The sequence below is a fragment of the Myxocyprinus asiaticus genome, chromosome 30, assembly GCF_019703515.2.
Source record: "Myxocyprinus asiaticus isolate MX2 ecotype Aquarium Trade chromosome 30, UBuf_Myxa_2, whole genome shotgun sequence".
NCBI classification, from domain to species: Eukaryota; Metazoa; Chordata; class Actinopteri; order Cypriniformes; family Catostomidae; genus Myxocyprinus; species Myxocyprinus asiaticus.
In genome coordinates, this window is record NC_059373.1 from 18,919,501 (window position 1) to 18,943,590 (window position 24,090).

The 24,090-nt window shown below is 40.0% G+C and overlaps 1 protein-coding gene across 3 annotated transcripts in view; it reads right to left on the reverse strand.

Moving 5' to 3' along the window:
* Positions 1 to 14,263, reverse strand: part of LOC127421311 (potassium voltage-gated channel subfamily KQT member 4-like) — a 121,691-nt gene extending 107,428 nt beyond the window's left edge. For 2 of the 3 annotated variants that reach the window (XM_051664298.1, XM_051664297.1), the window contains exon 1: positions 13,105 to 14,263. In XM_051664298.1, the coding sequence (XP_051520258.1) occupies positions 13,105 to 13,406 (302 nt within the window). In that variant the 5' untranslated portion in view covers positions 13,407 to 14,263. The other variant, XM_051664299.1, reaches the window with a different exon arrangement.
* Positions 14,264 to 24,090: the final 9,827 nt, after the last annotated feature.

Sequence of the window (24,090 nt, forward strand, 5' to 3'; positions counted from 1 at the left end):
CGATTAAGTAAAGTTATGACATCTCTTATACATATAGATCAGGTGGGGTTTATTCGGGGCCATAGCTCTTCTGATAACATCAGGCGTCTCATCAATATCATGTTGTCAGTGGCGAATGATCAGTCTCCGGTCGCTGCCATCTCACTTGACGCCGAAAAGGCCTTTGATATGGTAGAATGGGATTATCTTTTTAAGGTTTTGGAAATGTGTGGGTTCGGAAATACTTTTATTGGATGGATTAAGTTACTTTATAGACACCCTGTAGCAGCGGTACAAACAAATGGATTAATTCAGATTATTTTGCTTTGGATAGGGGAACTCGGCAGGGTTGCCCTCTTTCCCCATTATTGTTCTGTCTTGCCCTGGAACCATTAGCAGCCGCGATAAGAAAGGAGGATGATTTTCCAGGGGTGGTGGCGGGAGGTGTGGCGCATAAACTTCTGCTTTACGCAGATTATATTTTATTATTTGTCTCTGAACCTACTAGATCTATGCCTTGCCTCCACAGAATTATTAATTCCTTTTCTAAATTCTCAGGATACAAAGTTAATTGGTCTAAATCCGAAGCTTTGGCTCTGACAGCGTACTGTCCAGTAACGGCTTTCCAGCCGGGCGCCTTCCAGTGGCCCAAACAGGGTATTAAGTATTTGGGGATTTTATTCCCAGCAAATTTGTCTGATTTAGTTAGTGTTAATTTTGACCCTTTAATAAAAAGTTTTTCGAGCGATGTGGACAGGTGGGCTTCATTACATTTATCGATGATTGGGAAGGTTAATGTTATTAAAATGAATTGTATTCCAAAATTTAACTACCTGCTACAGTCCCTACCGGTAGATGTCCCCCTCTCTTATTTCAAGCAATTCGATAGCATAATGAAGTCCTTCATTTGGAATGGTAAACGTCCCAGATGCATTTTAATAAGTTACATAGGCCGATTGACAAAGGTGGGCTAGGACTACCCAAGATTTTGTTTTATTACTATGCGTTCAGTCTCAGACATTTGGCTCATTGGTCACTTCCACCTGAGAGAGCCCCTCCCTGGTTTGTTATTGAACAGGCAGTTCTTGCCCCTATTTCGCCATTACAAAGCATCTCTATCAAACTAATTGGAAAAGTTAAGTTACACCCCGTTTTTCGCATTTACACTCGGTATGGACTAAAGTGTCCAGATTGTTTAAATTGGACACTTATTTAAATGTTGCCTCAAGCATATGGCAGAACCCAAGATTGTGTATTGGCAAGTCCCCTTTCTGCTGGCCAGAGTGGATTGTGAGGGGGGTTGCTACACTCGGTGACCTATATGAAAGTGGTGTGTTGAGATCATTTGAAAACTTGGTCCAACATTTTGGGATCCCCAGACCTCAGTTTTATAGGTATTTACAATTGCGCCACCTGCTTTGTACTATTTTTGGGAGTAGCACACACTCCCCTGAGGAGGTAGATGCTTTGGGAGAGGTGATTGCGGCTTTTGGAAAAGGTCATGAGGCATCAGTGTACTACTCCCTGTTAATTCAGAGTATGGGGGATGGAGTTTTAACTTCTATTAAGAAATTATGGGAGACAGATTTGAATTTGGTATTGGAGGATGGAGTGTGGACTAAGATTCTGAAAAATGTCACGTCTGCATCTAGAGATGCAAGGGTTCGGCTTATGCAATTTAAGATTTTACAAAGATTTTATTGGACCCCCTCTAGATTATACAGGCTTGGTCTTAAAGACACACCCATATGCTGGCGATGCCAATCAGAAGTTGGAGACATAGCCCATGTTTTAAGGGGATGCGTTAAGATCCAAGATTTTTGGTTAAAGATTCAGAATTATTTGCGTGACATTCTGGACACTCAAATTTTACTTTGCCCCAGACTTTGCATTTTGGGCGATGGGGAAGTTATAAATTCGGGTGACAAATATATAAAAAATTGGGTTCTGACTAGCGTGATGATCGGTAGACAAATTATTTTAAGGGGATGGAAGTCAGATGGAGTGCCACCATTTCCGGAATGGTGTGCGGAGATGGGGAGGGTGGCAGCTTATGAAAAGATGATAGATGGAAGGCTGGGGCAAGAGGACATATTTTTCAGGAAGTGGGGTAGGTATTTGGCAGTTTTGGAGGACTCTAGGGGAAGGGATGAGGAGGGAGATGTTTAGTTTAATTATGTATATTTATTATATATTTTATTTTTTATTTATTTTGATTTTTTATTTTATTGTTTGTGTGTGTGTATTATTTTATGTGACCACAGGGGTGTTCTTTGGGGTAGGGTGGGGTTGGTGTTTGGGGAGGGATATTAATGAGTGTTAAAAGTTAAATGTTAATTCGGTGTATATATGTTGTGTTTTTCTCTGTTGTGCTTTCTTTTTGAATCAATAAAAAATGTTAATTACAAAAAATAATCATAAAACCAAGAGACTGTAATTCTAAAAAAAAAACACAAAAAAAAATAGGCGAATCTGTAAGTGAAGGCATCACTCACCACACTTTAACATACCTGCCTTGCTTCCTGGAAAACTCTGTGCCATCACTATGTATAAAAGCTTTCTAAAAGCATGTGTATTAAAATCATTGCCTTGTCATCCAGAGATGGCATCCGCGGTTTGGCAGGGGCCGTAATATTACAGAACTCCTGTGTAAATCCAGAAGTCTTTAATACAACAAACAAGCTGTGCTTCTTCCAGCTAGCCTGGACAAGGTCACTGTCACCACGGAAGAAAATCGATGACCGTCAGAAAAAAGGAGGATCCTATCTCCACACTGATATTATGATTGCAGCGTAACTTATTTAAAAGCAAAAAATGCATTATTGAGCAGCGTGACAGCACTACAAGCACAACAGCATTTCTTACACACACATTTCCATAGTGTGAGTATGTGTTTGTGCTGAGGGAGCGCATTTCTATTATATATTTATTTACTCGGACTCAAGTGATGTGTACAGCACATTGAAGGACTGAGCACCAGTTCGGGACTGTTACGCTGTTATTCCTGGCTGACTACTTGAAGTTAAAGAATGAGTAGAGCTGCAAAACATACTAATTCCTAAAGGAGATAAAAATGCCGTTCTCTTCACTTTTCACTCTGGTAATGTCACCCGTACAGTGCCTATTGCTCTCTAAAGCTCACTGTACAATTTTGGCCACAGTTTTGCATCTGAGAAAAAATTATTTTGTTGTAGGGCAAAATTTGCTGTCTTTGATTGTGTAAATTGACGACTAATTAATGCTGAATCTTAAGCTACGTTCCAGTCCGCAGGGTCCCTATATGCAGTGTTCACTGTAGGGTTGAACGATTAATTTAAATATAATCGAAACTGTGATATGAAGTAGTGCGATTATCAAACCACAAGGGCTGTGATTTAATTAAATAAATAAATAGTCTGCACATGCTGCTCGCTCCACTAACTGTATGTTTGCAACCCTGTTCAGTGTAGTGCATTTACAAATACTTAAAGCACACGAGAGGCTAATGAGCTGAGCATGTTATATTTACAGTGTTCTAGATTCACTAATTGCATATTTTTGTCATTATAAATATGCTTGGATGCTAAAAGTTACTATCCAAATCTAAAGTAACCCCATAACACCGAGTTTTTGTGGACAGAGGAGTGGATGAGAGCATTTCTCTACAGTTAAAGGCCATTGTCAATTCAGCCACAAACAAATGTTTTCCTTCAGTGTTCCGCCAAAATAAGGCTTAAAGGGATATCCCTGGTTCAATACAAGTTAGGCTCAATCTACAGCATTTGTGGCACAATATTAATATAAAAAAATTCAAGCCAAAATACATTTTTGTTGTAATCAACATTATGCCACAAATGCTGTCGATTGAGCTTAACTTTTGGATCCGGAATATTCCTTTAAGGGTTTAACCGGACCACATAGGTATGCCCCTTTCAAGTGTTAATTAGTACATGAAATTAGTACACAAATAAAGTATGCTACTGGTACACAAAAACAGGTACACAGTGAACAGATACAATAAGGTGGTGATGTGAATCCACTTTTGCCCCTGTCTGTAGTCCATAAACATTTGCATGACTCTGAACACCCTTTTTGTGTTAAAAACAACAAGGCCCTTGTTGCTCAGGGCCCTTTGAAAACAACATGTGATTTTTCTGTATGTACAGCTATGGAAAATTTACAGGACTAAAGGTCAGCTCTGGCCTTCTAAACCTGATCCAGCTGCAACCAAGGCATCTGCCCACATACATTACGTATACTCACCTATGACCCCCATCTCACACCTAAAGTTTCATGGCTTGTTGGTCAGAAAAGCACATACTCCCCTTTACCCTTTGTCAATTCATCTTAATCTGATGCAAGAGACAGTAGGGTTGATGGTGGGGAGGGGACGGACTCCTTCTCATGCATAAGAGTTGTTTAAAAAGCCCATGAAATTAAAATTGGAGTTTTGTGGCTTTTAGTCAGTTTAGTCAGCCAAATTTTCAGGTGGGACTCTGAGCCAATGCGTGTGCGGGAAAAATTTTGTTTTTTTTTTTGTTATGGAGGCAGATGGAATTATCAATAAATCCAAGTCCAGACGTACGTTTTTCTCTTTTCACTAGTCTGTTGTTTGATGTTGATGTCAGGTTGATCTGGGCCACACTCTTTTACCCGTAATTTCTCCACCAAAGTTCTCAAATGGATTTTGCTGAAGAGATCTTATGAATTTGGGGGCAAACTGGACAGCAAAAATCCCATAGTATTACAATCTATTGGCAGAGACTGTCAGTCGTCCATTGAGTCGATGGTGAGAGGGAACGTGACTATGTCAAGAGTCCCGATTGCGCATGCTTAGGCGCTTCTCTCAGTGCTCCTCAGGACATAATTTCGAGGCCGGTGATTGGCTAAATTTCTTTTGCACATGTGAATATCTTGTGTCAGCATTGGTTGGCACTGCTCCACTGAGGACCGCTGGAAATAGCGCCCCAAGCATGCGCATTCGGTGGTGGTTGGGACTCTTGACGAGAGAAGGGATGAAAAGGAAGCTAATTTTCCCCCACATAATGATTTATATTTTATATATTACACGTTGTTATGCATTTTAAACACACACATACTTAAAATAAGTTTTACAAAATTACTTGAGAAATGTTTATTTAAAAAAAATAAATAAAAAAAACCACTTTCCACCAGGTGGGGCGGTGCCAGGCCTATGGACCAGCCGCCACTGCTGTTAGTCCATGTCTATTAGTTTTGAAGCCATCTATATGATAGTGTACTCATAAAACTTGATAAAATTCACTTTTAGCTAATATATATTTTATTTAATAATATAAATTTAAAGTCTTTCCCCTCTGGGAAAATGGACAAACATTTCTGATGACTCATGCTGCACTACACAGATTTTTGTCCAATCCAATGTTCTCTAAAATTTAGAACGTCCCTCCCCTAATATCCCATACAACAAACTAACTATGCTTGGAATAGTATGCTACCATACTTACTTTTTGCGCCAAATGTGCAGTAAACAACAGAGCTTACCGTGTGGAATACAGTACTGTATCCGAAAATGCAAATACTGTATTTTAAAATGCAAAAAAGCCACTTTATTTCCAAGATGACAACTGAATTACTTTAAACATGCATCATATCTTGTGATAACAATGTTTGAAATGTTTATCATGGAATAATATATATTATTCTTTAACTTTGTTTCAATAGTTACAAAACAGCACAAAAATCTCGTCAAGAGATTTCATGGGGTCTTTAAAAGGAAGAAACTTTTTACAGGCTACCAGCGTTTTTGAGGAGAGATTCTTTCAACATCAAAATTTCTTCTTGTGTCCTTGTAATGGCTCAGTTTCACAATAGAGGAAGTCGTCCCTGTCTGATTTGCTTTTAACGACTCCATTTCACCCATCTCAACAGACAGAATAATGCATTTTGTTCTGCTCCCAGAGACACGACTTCTTGCACAGCTGAGGCTTTAGCCAAAACATTGGCAATCTCACATTGGAGGGCATGTATAAAATGTGTGAGAATTGAAAGCTGCATTCACACAGTCAGTGTTGGGATTAACAACTGTATTTATAACAGGAGTGACTCTCAAATTTTCCTGTTCAAACCATGGCTTTCGAGTGGCTCAGATAGTGCCTATATGAGCAAATTACCAAATTCAAGACCCTTTTTATTCTCGCCATATAGCCATGAATAACATCTGTAAGCATAGTGACATAAATATCAAAGATGGCATCTTCCATAACCAGCCTGAACTCATGAAAATTACGTGGCTGTAAAAACATTTTTGCAAAATGATATTATGTGTTTCCTTACACATATTGCGACAGTTCCGAGGTGAAATGTCCACTGTGTGGGGCTAAAAGCAAATTAAATGTTCTCCCAAACAGAGGTTCAGAGTTTTTTAAGGTTAATACTCTCTCGAGTTTAAAATCAACAAAACCTAACCTCCCTACCCTAAACTTTAAACCTAAACCTAACCAATAGTGTCAGAACAAGCAAATGTGACATGAAATGCAAATGCTGACGCAACCACATCATTGTGTGGTGCTTTTATGACACTTTCGCTTCACATGTCAACACGTATGCTCTTCAGGACTCATACCCCATTCCTTTGCGTTGCATGTGGACAGTTTGTTCATGCACGAACATGCAAGTAAACTTAGTTGGTTATGTATATCAAACATTATACACAGTATAATGCCTTACAAGTCAAGCGCATTAATAACAGTGTTTAGATAACATAAGATAGCACTGTGTGAGAAACTCACGATTTGTGTGAAAGTGCATAAATTAATTTTTACTGCTAAGCCTCTAATTTCATTTCACCAAGAAAATGATGTGGTATGTATATCAAGCCACGTAAAAATAATTTAGCTAAAATATAGGTATAGTAATGTGATTCTATGAGACCAGGTTGTCTATAACACCAGAAAGTCTTATCATGACATTATTAAATAAATCCAATCGAGACAAAGCTCATCTGTGAAATCTTAATTAACCAACAGCAGCTTTATATTCTTTTACGCTTTTTAGTGTAGAGAAAAGCATTATTCTAGGATGTGTGCAGTGCAGAGTGGCTATCACAGCTGTATGATATGAAAGACAACTAGTTGTCCAGTCAGTATGGTTTCGTTCACATAGTCCTGAAAATAGGATGTGGGTGTTACTCTTGGTTATACCTTAACTGTGTGTGAACGTAACTGTATTTAGGCACCCTAAAACAGAACTGCTTTGTAAATGTTGTTTAACTGCTGGATTTTAGAAGGTGAAAAGCTGAGAGAGTGTGTTGGGTGGGAAATCAGAATGAAAAAGCTTTTCTGAGCTGTACTTTACCACTCTTCACAACAGCCTTGCCAAAAAACGAGGCACCCTGAGAGAAACACATTGCCTCCAGCTGCCTCAGCAGGGCAGAGCTAATTAAGCGATCATGACATTATACCTCACACTTAATTGCAGTCTCAATTTAATGATCAATGTGCAATTTAATTTCCCTGAGCTATGCAGTATGTTTCTAATCTACAGTTTAAAATGCAGGGTCTATACCTTTGCTAATTCAGACATTTAAGAGACTCCAGATGAAGTGTCTTATCAACTACTAACTTAAATTTGTCATAAGGAATGTACAGAACAAGAGCCCGTTTAAATGCACACCAATACACTAATCAGTCCCATAAATCAGCTTATATAAAAATCCAACAAAGCAAGAAAACCGTGTTCACATGAGATTTGAAATAATCAAGATATTCTCTGCTTTTGACTTCAAACCTGGAAGAGGCAAGCACACAACACTTGCGTACACTGGATAAGCCAGTAAGAATGCCGGTAAAGGTGTTTACATGCAACGCGAAATCAGGTTAATTTTTTACAAATCGGGGTAATTCACTGCATGAGCAACCACTAGGGCTTTTCACACTGCGCTTAACCCTGGGTAATCTTCATTCTAAACTCAGATTTTAACCCCGGGTAAAGCAACATTTCCCACTTGTAATTTTGAAATGGTGTTATAAAATCCTGCACTGTGTTGCGGTGCCAAAGGTATACAGTGTGAAACGATGTGGTTTTAGAATGTTTAAGAAAGTTGTTTAGCAACAAACAATCAATCATATAAAGCCTCAGTACTTACCTCATTAAATATTCATGCGCTTTGTACTGTTGCTGAAACTTTCATGCGCTATTTCAGAGACTATTGGCAGTTAAGTTCTCTGTCTGAGGGAAACCGGTAAAGTGTCGAACAGTGGTGGAAAAGCAATAACTGCCGTGATGAAGAAACAGTATTCCATGTTTTAAGACATATTTAAAAAGACGAAAGACAAACAGAGCTGAATTGCTTGGCGAAATTTCCACAGAAGAGCAGAGCAGCTCCATTGACAGGTTGCGTGTCCGTTGCAAGCTGTATTCGTCCAATCATTGTTATTGACACCGTAAATATGCAAATAAGAACGTTAACCTGGGGTTTACGGATATTCAGTGTGAAACATCGGAACATGAATGAACAGTCTGAAACATAAATAAGGTTTACCCAGGATTCTATTTACACGGGGTTTAGAATAACCCGGGGTTAACGATTTCAAGTGTGAAAAGCCCTTCTGAGACACGAGTTCTGGTCCCAAGGGAACTAGGAAGTAACTGTATTCACATAAAGAATGGCGAGTGTGATTTGAAAGTTGCATTTTTGCTCTAAAATTACATTTGTACTCCACTGACAGTTAGGTTTAGGGTTGGGGTTTGGGTTAGTGGGTACAGTTATTAAAATGCATTCCTGTTGACTGTATTAATACAACTCGCTTTTGGCGCCACTCTGTGGACATTTCACCCAGAAACTGAATCTAACATTTGCCAATACATTCAACAACACTTCCAGCTTCGGCCAATTTCGACTACTGTTGCCGAATTTACAGTGTGATCAGATTGAGTTCGGCATTGGAGAAAATTAATGTGTATGAAGTAATCCTACAATGGCTAGCGCCAATTTACCAACGTCTCCCTTTCAGCAAATCAGTTAAGACTACTAGGCATATGTCAAGTTACATAACTAATATTCATTAACAAAGCTAAAACGTTTTATATTGTGTCTTCCCTCTTTTTTCAGATTCTTTCTATGCTCATGAACTACACAGACCATTGCATTACATGCATTCTGCCAGGCAACATGCCCTGGCTCTAATAGAAACGGTTCAGAGAATTAGACACTGGGTGTCTGAAACTTGAGAGACCTCAATGGACATAACCTTGAATCTTAAGGTACCATCAATAAATCATTATTGTATTCCATGCACTGGGACAAGAATGTTGCTCCTTAGCTTTTTTACCTTGCTTCTTCAGTTCAGTTTTACAGTAACAGCTCTTATAGCAGAAGACTTCCAAGCACTGTAATATTTTCCTAAACTTCTTAGTTTCATTTTCCAAAACAACTAACAATTTGTTTGTCAGCTATACTTATTTTAAACAGAACATAAATGCAGTTTTAAATATACTGTTTGGATTCTACAGTATATACATAATTAGGTGTGAGTGTGTGTACATGCGTGTGTGTGTGTGTGTATGTGTGTGTGTGTGTGTGTGTGTGTGTGTGTGTGTGTGTGTGTGTGTGTGTGCGTGAGAGAGAGAGAGAGAGAGAGAGAGAGAGAGAGATGTAATAGATGTAAATCTGCATAGATGTAAACAACTGGTGGCAGTGGCTTAGAGATGGTTATACTTGTCTAAACTACACAGGGGTGAAGCACACCATGCCAAACAACTTCTGGCCATGGACAAAGGGTCTTTTAACCAGACTGACCAAAAAACAACATTTTTAAAGGTTATGATATGAAAAGGCACAAAAGGTACTTAAAATAATAATTCACCCAAAAATTAAATTTTTGCCATTATTTTATCAGCCTCATTTTGTTCCCAAATTTACTTTCACTCTTCCATGGAACACAAAAGGAGTTCTTAGACAGAATGCAAGCTTCAGTAACCATTCACTTTCATAGCATCTTTTTTTATACAATGAAAGTGAATGGTTACTGAGGCTGTAGGTCTCTAACATTCTGCCTAACATTTCCTTTTATGTTTCACAGAAGACAATGGGTACGACAGAATTTCCATATGCGTATGGAAAGAGTTGCTGACCCTAGGCTTAGTTAGTGAACATTACTAACATATGTCAATTAAAGTACATTAAAAAGATGATTAATGTGATTTGTGCCTCATTACGTCATGTGTCTGAAATTGTTTACACTGAAGCTGTGCGATTACGTGTTGTTTTTTGCAATTGGATTGGGTGTGGAAACTAAAACCACTCATTAGGAGATCAGTGAATTTATTCTGATTCGGCCTGTGTTTTGGTTTTGAATGAGGGAGAAGCGGAGGTATGAGAGATCCTGATAAGTTCCCTTCTGCCCTGGATGAGGAAAGAACTGTAAGAAGGGAATGGAACTGATGCCATCGCTCCTTTTAACTATGGGTTTAATATTAATAAATGGGCCAAAAAAAATTTTTTATAAGAAATCAAATTACAAGAGAGATATGGTAATATGTTGAAATGTCAATATAATCAAAAATAAGCAATGCACACGCTGTTCAACACTGATTTAAAAGCCTTTGGAGTGTCGCCATCATTCACCACCTGCCTACTTTACACAGGGCTGGATTTACACTCTTACTCGTAGACATTTATAAAGTATCTGTCGGACTTGCTATGCAGTCTAAAACTGATGAATATTTAACTGCAGGGGACAAATCCTGACCAGTCCAGTACAATGATATATGTGCCACATCACACAGCTAATTGTTAGGGGTGTATTATTTCAGAATGGAAGCCAGTCGGGACCCTCAACCAAAGAGAAGTAGTCTAATAAATAACTACGAATAAACAAATGTCAAAGTTAGCATGGTGGTGCAAAAAAACCCAGTTGACTTCAAACACATTCTTGGCCCTTTAAGTTGGCAACACCATTTGCAACAGTGAATAAAACATTTAATAATGTTGGGCCTGGGTAGCTCAATGGTAAAAGATGCTGGCTACCATCCCAGGAGTTCGCTAGTTCGAATCCCAGGGCGTGCTGAGTGACTCCAGCCAGGTCTCCTAAACAACCAAATTGGCCCGGTTGCTAGGGAGGGTAGAGTCACATGGGGTAACCTCCTCTTGGTCGCTATAATGTGGTTTGTTCTCGGTGGGGCGCGTGGTGAGTTGAGCGTGGATGCCGCGGTGGATGGCATGAAGCCTCCACATGGGCTATGTCTCCGTGGCAACGTGTTCAACAAGCCACGATATAAGATACGTGGATTGACTCTCAGAAGCGGAGGCAACTGAGACTTGTCCTCCACCACCTGGATTGAGGGGAGTAACCGTGCCACCACAAGGATCTACTAAGTAGTAGGACTTGGGCATTCCAAATTGGGAGAAAAGGGGAAAAATAATAATAATTATAACAAAAAATTATCAGTTTATCAGTCATAATGATCAAATCTATCATCAAGTTCCTCTTTGCATTAAAATGTTTATCTAGACTTGGAGTATATCAATTGGTTTTCAATTAGGTTGGTATGCAATTGTACCGTGATTCATCTGATTTTGAAGTCCAGTGATGCATCTGAAGTATCTGGTTTAGCAGCGTCAAATACACAGGCAGTGGCACAACCTCGGCAAATGCACCTGTATGGCTCTGTAGATAGATACGGCTCAATGGACAGAGCAGCGTGAACGCAAAGTTCTTAAACCTCAAGCTCTTAAACTTGCATCTTTGAGAGAATGAGGCACAAGACGTGAGAAGCGGAAACCATTTGAATTCAGCACAGAATTCTACATGACCACCCTTGAATTTAGTATAGTAGCCTAACTGTACTTTAAGTAGAAATAGATAATAAATAAATATTATTTATAGAGCTATAGAGCATTAGAGAGCTACTTCAGCTCTACATTTGTCATAGGCTACATTAGGGGAGTGAGGGAATATAATACATTTTTGTTACAACTTATAACTATTTATATTTTGGATTTATTGTTTTTTCATGTGTTTAGAGTAGGTCTACTTTTATAATTACAAAAATGCCATAGTTTGTTTTATAGAAATCATGTTACATCTAACCATGGTAGTGAAGATGATCCATGCTTCCATGCGTTTACTATGGTCTTGTTACACTGTACCACTGTTAAAACTATAAATAAAATAATAATAATAATAATAATAATAATAATTAATTAATAAATTACCATTTTCAAAAAGACAAATGTAAAATATATTAACAATATCACTTTTATTATTAGTTTCTGTCTTCGCATTTTATAGGCCCCAAATATAGCCCTCCATCTGCTTAAATTCAAGAAACGCAAGGTTTGGTTTCACATTCATGAAGTAAGCCTGCTGAATTTATTAACAAAACTTTTAAATTATGCAATGCATCGAAGATGCATTGAGAAAATTAAGCATATAACACAAATATTGAGTTTTGTGTTGTGTGTGTGTGTGTGTGTGTGTGTGTGTGTGTGTGTGTGTGTGTGTGTGTGTGTGTGTTAGAGAGAGAGAGAGAGAGAGAGAGAGAGAGAGAGAAGGACAGAGTGCTCTGCATAGATGTAAACAAATTTAGAGACGGCTTAGAGACGGTTACACTTGTCTAAACTACACTGGGGTGAACCGCTGTTTTAAAATCAAGAAGGAAAATCTCACAAAAACCTCAGAAATTGTTTTTTGATCTTTTACTTGACTGACTTATGTTATGTTACGATATTTTGCAAGATTTTTAAGAGGGATGCATGCACAGAATCTGTAAATCATAATGCAAGCAAACCTGATTTGTTAAAAGAATGTAGCATGGGAATTTAATCCAATTTTGAGAGATTAAAATCAATTTTGGCTCAAATTCAAATGGTATGGTCTATTGGAAGGGTCAGATAATAAGCAAATATCTCGACTCAGCTAGTTGAGAATTAGAGATTGTCACTTACTCCAGGTGAGCGCGCGGCAGGTGCGCCGTTCAGTAATAGGCCATTTGCGCGTGCAAATTACATTGCAGTCGTTAAATGTTTCTCTGATGTAATTAATCAAAATTGCTTCCTGCTTAGCTTAAGACTTTCTCAAAGATCGAGTGAATGTAAAACAAAAAAAGCACATCTCATAACATCCAAGCAATAGTTCACGTACAGTTTCTATGCGGGTGACTTACATGAAGGCGTGATAGATAAATGCCCATCCTCTGGGTCTCTCGAGCACGTTGTACAGGCAGTTTTGTAACTTTCTGTAGCGTTTGCTGGAGGCAGAAGGAGTCGCCCTCGGTCCCGGTGGCACCGGCAGAGGTGTACCCAGTAAGCCGGTACGATGAGAAGGGTGTCCCCGCTCTGGAGATGACGTTTCGCTTCTTTCAGTGTGAACAGCTGCGAGGGCCACAAACTCAACCCGCCTGTCGTCACTGGTTGCCGGGGGAACCAGTATTCTAATGCCTCCGTTATTTGACGGACTACCCAACATTATTGTACTCACACCACCCAAACAAAACTAATGCACCGTAGAGCTACAGCAAAACTCACTCTATCACACCACAAATTGCCAAACAATAAAAATCATTATTGTTGTAATCAGTAGAATAATGAAAACAATAGCCTATTTTAATTACTAATAGTCAACGTTAAATTAAAGAACTAATTAGGATAAAAGCCACTGAATCCCTTTGAAATGTAACAAGCTCATTCTAACAACCTCCAAAACAAGTCCTGTCCAGTCGCTTTCTAATGTGATGTTCTTGAGAAGCCTCAGATCTTGGTGCGTCTACATGTTATTTGTGTTTATAATTTCATTTTAGCATCGCTAATCACATAGACAAATCCATTAAAGCCTTCCACATTGTTGTAAATATTTCAGCTCAATATTCTGTGGCATCTTAAATCGTAGCTGGACAATGAGCACTTTATGGTGAGCCACTTCAAATCACTCAAAAGTTTTGGAACACATCCCATAATACACGTTTCCCCTCACAAATACTATCTATGCACACGAAATAAATGTTTAAAAGTAAGCGGCATGCCCCTCGGTTCTCCTCTCTTGCCCTCTCCAGAGCGCAGCGCTGATTCCGGTTCTTTGGGGAGGAGCGCAGCGGGTCCGCGAGAGATAAATTCAAAGTCGTGCCGATATCATTTTAAGACTGTCCCAAAAGTCCGTGACATGTTATAGAATCCCGCTAAAGATGCGCAACGGTGTGGACTGAGCGAGTGCGTAACGGGCGCGTGCTGTACGGAGCGCTATGTTGCTTCAAAGAGAGCGCGAGAGAGACGAGAGGAGAGGGAGGGATGGCTGACACCGACACCAAATTTAGCTGAAGGGGTTATGTTTTTTGTTTTTCCCAGGGGCAAGTCACATCTTTTCTTTCTTTTAAGATCTACAGCTAAATTGATGGACATAGACTCTACACTGAGGTTTGTTTCAGACAGGCTAAAAAAAAAATAAAAAAAATTATCCATCAGAAAGTGCAAAATTTTTTTTTTTTTTGATGAATAATTTTCAAAACTGAGTTGCATTCTCATGGAAACGTATCAAACCTTTTTTTGCCAACATATTGGATCAATGCTAATGTTAGATCAATGTAATTCAGTGAAAACATGAAGCCAGTCACTTTCAGTGAATCAATGAAAAGGCCATCTTGTTGATGTCAAAGTCAAGTTTAACACTCTTGAACAGGTGCTGGGCATGTGCTGTATGTTCTAAGCTCTAGACCAAACTAGACATGTGTCAGCAAATGTAAATATTGTTTGTATGTGTCACCTAATATTAAAGACATTAGTAACAAGTATAGTAAGCCAATCAGTGTTACTTCACTAAACTATGCTTACAAAAGTTTGGTGGCTAAGTTATGGTGTTGATGGTTGATGTTAGATCAGACTGTGGCAGCCTTGAAGCAGAGAAGAGCAACATCAACAATCAATACCTTGCATTTAGATTATGTGATTTTATGCAAGCCGTCCTAATGGCTCCTGCTATGCTATGCTTTAGAGCAACTTTAGAATGCATTATTCCTGTGCCGCTGCCTCTTAAGCCCTCTGCTTTGTTCCCTTTTGTGGTGAACCCTTTGTTTTTTCTTTTAAACATAAGGACATTTCATTGCACATTCATCAACCACTAATACTTAACACTTTCAAATTAATTTAGAAATTTCTATGGATCAGAGAGAATAATAAAACCCAGAAGAAAAACATACCGATGAATTCATAATTTAAAACTTTTTAGATGTTCCTTTCCACTTACTTTCAGAAGAAATTAAGTGGAAGTTTGCGGAGCTCGGAAAGCTATTTCTCAGAATCTCAGAAGGTATTTTAATGGCTGTCCAGATCAGATCTAGCTTTCACCAGGCATTAAGTTAGTTCAGACACACCTTTCCATTATATTCTGGGAGACTGAAATGAGAAAGGATTGAATCCTTTTTAAGAACAATAATGCAACTAATCAAAGGTGCATTCCGGGTTAAGTAAAGCTCAATTGGCAGCATTTGTGATATAATTCACTAAATTATGTAAATGATACATAATTAACTAATTAAAAAAATAATTTTGACTCATCTCAACTTTTCTTAAAAAAAAAAAAAAAAAAAAAAAAGAGGCAGAAATCAAGGTTACAGTGAGGCACTTACAATGGAATTGAATAAGGTTCAATTTTTGGAGAGTTTAAAGGTAGAAATCTGAAGTAATTTAATAGAAGCACTTTTATTCTTCTGTCATGCATTATTTGAGTTGTGAAGTTGTTTAAACCTTCATGATTACAGTCATTTTAGGGTTCAGGGTGCACGTTGTCATGGCAACGATGTTGTAAAATTGGATATAACTTTACACACAAAAGGTTAGTATGCAGTGTTATCACACTAATATCATGTTAACACTCATATTGTTTATGTCTTGTGGCTATATTTTTGAAAGTTCATTGGCTCCATTCACTTCCATTGTAAGTGCCTCACTGTAAACCAGATTTATCCGTAGCATAAACAATTTCAGGGGGGCATTCAGGGGTTTTCTCTGTTCTTTTCTGCTAAGCAGTATAATAGTTTGCTTGGCAATTTTAAAGGCAGATATGATCATCCTTGATAATTTGAAAACCCATACTAGTAAATTATTTTCATGTAATTATTTAACAGCTATTAATGGGGTTATTATGGGGTTTCTGTATGTTTCTCTTGGAATTCAAGATGAGAAATTACATCACACGATAAGAACTAGCCAAGTTGCACTTATACAGGTGTTCTTAAATTCAAATCTATGTAACCCCACATATATATCTGCAGGTCATGCACCCATAGCAACTCCATAGAAATAACTTCAGAAGTTTCATTGGAGAGAATCATTCAGGGTCCACTCACAAACAAACAGAGCCCCCTCCTCCTAACTCCTGTAATTATCACAAAGACTGAGTGGTACACAACAGTCCCAAACCTCCAGAATGGAATTCTGTGGACACACAGCAGCTGGGGAAGGTCACCAGTCTCAAAGGAGACATGCACACACTTCTTTGAGTGCTAAATGTCACTGCTAAGACAATTCTATTGAAAGACATAAACAGCTTCTTGTCTTCCTGTGGTGCATGGGTGCAAACAGGTCAGCAAATGTTGTGAAGCAATCCTGGAAAACTTTGAGCTCTTTACAAATAAATACATACACACAGAGGACACATTCACTCACGTCCCAGAAACCTCTGTGTCATCTAAGACTGAACAGCCACAGAAAGACATTAGCAGAACTTAAAAATACACACACATCAGCAACACTGGTTAGACCTCACAGGCCCTCACTTCCGCTGTGCTCGGAAGAACACAACTGGTCAGCAATGTGTTTCCCACACCAAAAATATTGTTTGGCTTTTTTATCTTAATTTTTTTCCAACTTATTATTCAACACTTTTTTTTTTTTTCTTAGTTCTCTTACTCTGGTGCAACAGAAACTAACACATAATTGTTTTTAGAGAAAGAAAAAATTGCTATGTAAATACATTAAATGTCTCTTTCAAGTTGAGGTTACACATGGATTTAAAACTGCTTAACAAGATTTAAAGGAATATTCCGGGTTCAAAACAAGTTACGCTCAATCAACAGCATCTGTGGCATAATGTTGATTACCACAAAAATGTATATAGACTCGTCCCTCCTTTTATTAAAAAGAGCAAAAATCTAGGTGAGAGTGAGGCACTTGGAAGTGGGAGCCAATATTTGGAGGGTTTAAGGTGCCCAAGCTTTTTCCTATGAAGGGCCAAACATCAAACTTGATTGAGGGCAGTGGGCCAAAAGTAAACGTTGCATATATGAAACTGTATTATTTTAAAATTAAATATTAATACTGCAAAACACACAGAACTCTAAAATTAAAATCATCAAGTATCCTATACTTGCACAATGCACATAATTGATTTCAGTATAATTTGTATGTATGTTGTGTCTCTCTCATTTGCGAGTCACTTTGACTAAAATGTCTGCTAAACGACTAAATGTAAGCATCTCTTAAAACATGGTTACTATCTCTTTAAGAACAGCACATCTCCTCGCATTGAACACAGGGTCGTTTTGTGCAGTTTTGGAGAGATGAAGATACAATGGCATGATGTAATACTATCAAGTAGAATATTGTTTTGTTTTGTGACAAAAAGATATTAAAGATATTTCTTATCATAGACACAGGCTACACATTGTCCTGGATTTCATTCAGTATTACCATTTATTGGGACTGCTAAATGTAATAGGATTATTTAATTAAACAATGCAGTAAAATGTTTTTGAGTAGTTAATGCATTTAGCCTACTTACTTTTATTTGAAATTAAAACTGTTTTCCTGTTGTGATATCAAAAACTTGAATTGTACTTTTGCTTCATAAGAGGTGATATATTAAGGCTGAATGCATTACATTATGAAAGGAAATAAAAGCTACAAGCACATTTCTGCAAATTACAAAATTGACTTTGGAGCTAGCCAATCATAGTGAAGATTTCGGGGTGGCATTTGGGATGGCCGAACGATGAGCGAACTTTCAGACAGCACGTATTTAAAGGTCATTGAAGTAAGCATATACATTTTAAAAATAGTTTAGTTTAGTTTGATAAAATACGATTGTGAATTGTGTTTAAAAATAAGTAATTAAATAATAATTGTATTAAATCATTTATACTCTCGACTTTTCAAATAAACTATAGTTTTTATAATGCAAAAATAAAACAAAAAATTTTAAAACAAAAAGATTCATTAAAAATGAAGAGCTGCATCAATGCAATATTTTTTCCCCTATTTTTCCCCCTCTTGTCATCTATGGCAAGGCGGGCCAAATCAAAAGTCATCATGGGCCAACTCTGGCCCACGGGCCCTAGTTTGGGCAGTTCTAGTTTAAAGGCAGAAATGCACTTTTAGCACTTACATTAATTTTTCTGTTAAAAGAAGAATTTGTAATTAATCTTTAGTTTTTCTTTTTTTTTTTTTTTTTTTTTTGCATTACAAAAACTATAGCTTATTTGAAAAGTAGAGAGTACAAGTGATTTAATACAATTATTATTTAATTACTTATTTTTAAAAACAATTCACAATCGTATTTTATCAAACTATACAGTGATGATTCTAAGACATTATAGATATTACAGTTTCATTTTCTGTTAATGCATGATTTTCTGTAAAGCTGCTTTGAAACGATGTGTGTTGTGAAAGGCGCTGTACAAATAAAAATGACTTGACTTAAAACTAAGTTATAGATTGAGCTGTAAAGTTGTTTAAATTGTAATTTTTACAGTCATTTTAGGGTTTGTTGACATTCCATCATCATGGCAACAAAATTGTAAAATTGGCTATGACTTTACACAGAAAAGATTAGTTGGTGATTTTATCACTCTAACATCGTGTTTACATGCATATTGTTTATGTCTTGTGGCTATACTTTTGAAAAAGTAATTATTTTAACGTTCAAAAATTGTCATGTTTACAGTCGTTTTAGGGTTCAGGGTGCACGTCACCATGGCAACGATGTAATACATTTGGAAATAACTTTACACACAAAAGGTTAGTACACGATTTTATCACACTAAAATCATGTCAACACGCATATTGCTTATGTCTTGTGGCTATACTTTTGAAAGTTTATTGGCCTCATTCACTTCCATTGTAAGTGCCTCACTGTAAACCAGATTTTTGCTTCTTTTTGAAGAAAAGGAAGGGCGGGGGGGTCACGTGACGCCATGTGAGGAGCAGCCATGTGAGCGACAAGCTCTGCACACTTTGCTAGTTTTTTATTTTATTTTCATGTTATAATCCGGTGAGATTCGATACACCCAGTTACATATTTGTTCTTTGAGGCAAACATGGCAAAGAAGTCAAAATCCTCGGGCTCTGGAGACATTAAAAGATACTTTTGTGCTTAAGATGAAACCTCTGATGGGCCTGCTTACCGGGGACTCGATTTGGATGGCACGGCAGGAGAAGAAATCCAGCGTCAACTGTCCAACATATCTGTGATGCTGATGAAGGTTGTTCCTGACTTCTCGCTGTAATACCTAGATCAATTAAGGTGATGGAAACAAAAGTTGGTTACAAGAGTGGCAGATGCTGAGAAACGGATCGATTATCTGGAGTCATCGGAAAGGGAATTATCCGCTAATCCGCTCACGACCAAAATAGATGTGGAAAATATTTTGGGAAAACAGGAAGATCTTGAAAATAGGAGCTGAAGAAATAACATACGGATTGTTGGAATTCCTGAGCATGAAGAAGGCAGGTGAAATTCCTAGACAGTTCTGTGAATGAATGTACACGTTCTTTGTGTTTATTCTGCCTATTGACTGGGGTTTGTTTTACAAAGTATTTTCTGTTATGAAATTTTGCCTTACAAAATTTGTGCAGAAGCACCGGACTTGAGCAATCTGATGGCAAAGTTGTCGCGGGGGCTCTCGTAGGCGTACATGGACCTTTTGAGTTTAGAGGGATTGACGCCGGTTGGCGCTGTCATGCGCGGGGTTAATGCGCACGTTTTTCTTTTTTCTGTTTGTTTGTTTCGGGGGGAGTTCGGGGTTTGATTGTTGCACTAATGTTGGAATGTGGTCTGTGTAATCTTGTTTTTGACACATAATTTATTTTGTCTATTATATCAAAATGTCAAATGTTAATATGAGTGGGTTATCTTTCTCCACGTGGAATGTGAATGGGTTGGGGCACCCCATAAAAAGAAGAAAGGTTATTTCTTTTCTTATGCATAAGAAATATGATATAGTGTTCCTTCAAGAAACTCATCTATCCCCACAGGAAGCTGAAAAAATTGGGAAGATATGGGGTGGGCATGTTTTCTTTAGGGCTGACTCAATTAAGATTAGGGGAGTCATTACATTGATAAGTAAGCATCTACAATTCAAATGTCTCAAACAGACTAAAGATAAATTAGGGAGAGTCCTTTTTGTTTTAGCAGAAATTCAGGGGCAAAGGTTGTTTTTGGCTAACGTGCCTAACGTTGATAATCAGGGCTTTTTTATTGATCGTGAAGGGATGTTGCAAGCCGCTGGCACCCCTCATGACAAAATTCTGGGAGGAGACTTTAATCTTTTGATGGACTCAGTCCTTGATCATAGTGAAGCAAAAGTGGGTAAGCCGCCTAGAGCAACATTGACACTTCACAGGATCTGTAAAGATCTTGGTCTTGCAGATATTTGGTGACTTTTGAACCCATCTGGTAGGGACTATTAATTTTTTTCATCAGTCCATAAGATTTATTCTAGAATAGATTTTTTTTTATTTATTTATTTTTTTAATCTAAGTCCCTCATTTCATCTGTAGTTGATTGCTCAATTGGAAATATCTTAGTCTCAGATCACGCCCTGGTGAATCTAGAGATGTTGCCACATGGAGAAAAAGAAATCATATACACTACCGGTCAAAAGTTTTGAAACACGTACTCATTCTTTATTATAATTTTTTTTCTTCACATTTTAGAATAATAGTAAAGTCATCAAAACTATGGAATAACTTAAATGGAACTATGGGAATTATTGTTGTGACTAAACAAAATCCAAAATAAATCAAAAATGTGTTATATTTTAGCATCTTCGAAGTAGTCACCCTTTGCCTAGAATTTGTAGACATGTACTCTTGACATTTTCTCAACCAACTTCTTGAGGTATCACCCTGGGATGCTTTTTAAACAGTATTGAAGGAGTTCCCATCTATGTTGGGCACTTATCAATTTCAAAAACTTTTTTGTTTTAATTAAATTGTAGTTTTATAATGAAATAAATTAATATGGTGACACAATTAAATTTTTGTCTACAAAACTAATTTCAAACTTTTAAGCATACGCCTTCAGATCAAAAGATTTTTAAGATCATGAGAAACATTTCAGTCAAGTGTTTCAAAAATTTTGACTGGTAGTGTAGTTGGCGCTTTAAGGTATCCCTGTTGCAAAATCCTGTTCCCTATCCGTCACTCACTCGACGTTGGTGTCGATGTAGTGACACTAGGGGTCACTCTTGGGAGCCCGAGACACCTCTGGTTTTTGATAAAAGGCCAATGAAAATTGGCGAGTGGTATTTGCATGCCACTCCCCCGAACATACGGGTATAAAAGGAGCTGGTATGCAACCACTCATTCAGATTTTCTCTTCTGAGCCGAACGGTCATGCTCACTGAGCTGAATACTACAGTTCATTCACCTCTGCTGGATCTGACGGCGCATTTCAGCGGCTTCTCCCTCCTCTGCACTGGTGCACTGCAGAGAACGCCCCTGGGCGCTTCGGCAGAAAAACTAGAGAGTATATTTTCTGAAAGAGCATTTTTCCCCTCTAAAAGAGTATATATTTCTCTAAAAGAGCGCACACGCGGAACGTCTTTTTAAAGACGCGTCTTTTTAAAGATGCTTTTCCAATTGTGTGTTATTCCTGGTTGTGCTCGTTATCTCTCGTCTTCTAACGGTCACAATCACTGTCTTTCGTGTCTGGGCACTGCTCACGCGGAGACAGTGTTCATGGATGGTCATGTTCTCATTGCGAGAATATGTCCATGGCAACTTTGTGGTCGCGGCTCGCCTTCGTAAGAAAGCAAGCCACCCCAGAGGCTCCCGCCTCGGTCCTTTTACCCACGGGTTTGAGGCCAGCGCGGCTAGCACTGGGGGCGATTTGGGGACCCCAATGGGACAGCCTCCGCCGGGTATCCCCCCGCGGACCTCCCATTCCCCAGCACGCTCGTCTGCCCCGATCGGGCTTCCGGGTGAGTCCGCCGGCTCGTCTCACGGCGAGTTCGACCTCTTATTCGGAGCCCGCGAAAGTGATGAACTCTCGAGCGCAGCATCGGAGAGCGAGCTCGTCCAGTCGGAAGCCTCAGCTGGGCTCCTCCCTTCGGGGTCAATCACCCAGTCACAGGCTGACAAGGAGATGACGACATGCTTTCCCGGGCAGCTGCGAGTGTCGGTTAGAGTGGATTCACCGCTCTTCCCTGAACCCTCGCACTTCGGTGATTTGTTCCTGGGCTCGCGGCGCCGCTCAAAGCCACGTCCCGCCCCCGTTCCTTTCTTCCCGGAAGTGCATGAAGAGCTGACAAGGTCGCGGGAGGCACCTTTTACTGCCCTGTCCCCATCTTTTCAGCTTCCCCACCCTCACTACCTTCGATGGTGGGGTGGCCAAGGGTTATTCGGCAATCCCCCGGTGGATAAAGGCGCTCGCGGTGCACCTATGTCCGCAGAGCGTCACCACCTGACGTGGGTGCTCAAAGCCCCCGTCCAAGGCCTGTAGGTTTACGTTGTCTCTGACGGCCAAGGCCTACGGTGCCACTGGACAAGCCGCCTCCGCCCTGCGCGCCATGGCTCTCCTGCAAGTCCGCCAAGGCACTAAAGGAACTGCACGAGGGTAGTTCCACCCCGGGATTGATGCAGGAACTGCGCTCGGCGACCGACCTCACTCTCCGAGCGACGGAGGTCATGGCGCGGTCTCTCGGGCGGACGATGGCCACACTAGTGGTCCAGGAGCGCCACCTTTGGCTCAACCTGGTCGAGATGGGTGAGGCCGACAAGACACAATTCCTTGCTGCCCCCATTTCCCAGGCGGGCCTATTCGGCGACACCGTCGAGGACTTTGCCCAGCAGTTCTCGATGGTAGAGCAATAGATGGATGCTAGCCGGCATATCCTGCCCCGGCGCGGCTCAAGATCCCGCACCCCGTCTACTCATCGCCAAGGGCGTCCCCCTGCGGTGACTGCACCGGCTCCGCCGCAGCCCGCCCCTTCGGCCCGGCCCCGGCGTGGAGCCCAGGGACAATGAAACCCGCTGCTCTGGAGCTGGTAAGCAGATCTTCATCTTTTTGTTACCTTTTGCATTTAATTGCGCTGCATGCCCAAGTGGCTGCAGTACTCAAGAGCTCAGCAAGAGTGGTTTCCTTGTTCCCTGGGTCACATATCCAGTGTGTATGGCTGGCATTACGATCACCATCCACCACTCCATTTGGCAGGTTGGCACTCCAGCGGCGGTCTCCCGCCCTTGAGCGCCCGGCTGTGGCACAAATCTGCCCCCGAAGTGACAGTCTCCATGGGTCACGAGGACAGGCCTCTTCCTCCCTGTCCCAGGCTGTTCCGGGGGTGGTCACAAGGAGCCAGGTAAATGCTTTGATGTCCTTAGACTCAGCACGGCCACGACGTGGTGTGGCACCTCGAGCTCCGCCCCGCCGCGAGGCCCCACCTGCCGGTACATCCGATGACATTGTCCCTTTGGTCCCCCTTGCGCGGAACTTGGACGCATGGCTTGCGCCTTCCAATCCGTCACGAGGGCTGGTCCGGACCGTCTGACTTGGCTGCGTGATTCACTTCGCCGGGCATCCGCCCAGGTTCAGCGGTGTCCACTTCACCTTGGTGAAAGACAAAAATGCTGCTACCTTGCGCGGAGATAGAACCTGTCCCTCCAGCCGAGATGAAGAAAGGGTTTTACAGCCCCTACTTCATCGTACCGAAAAAAGGTGGTGGGTTGCGGCCAATCTTGGACCTGCGAGTACTGAAACGGGCTTTACACAGACTCCCGTTCAAGATGCTGATGCAAAGACACATTCTAGCGAGCGTCCAGCATCAAGATTGGTTCACGGCGGTAGACCTGAAGGATGCGTACTTTTCACGTCTCGATCCTTTTTGACACAGACCCTTCCTGCGGTTCGCGTTCGAGGGTCAGGCATATCAGTACAAAGTCCTCCC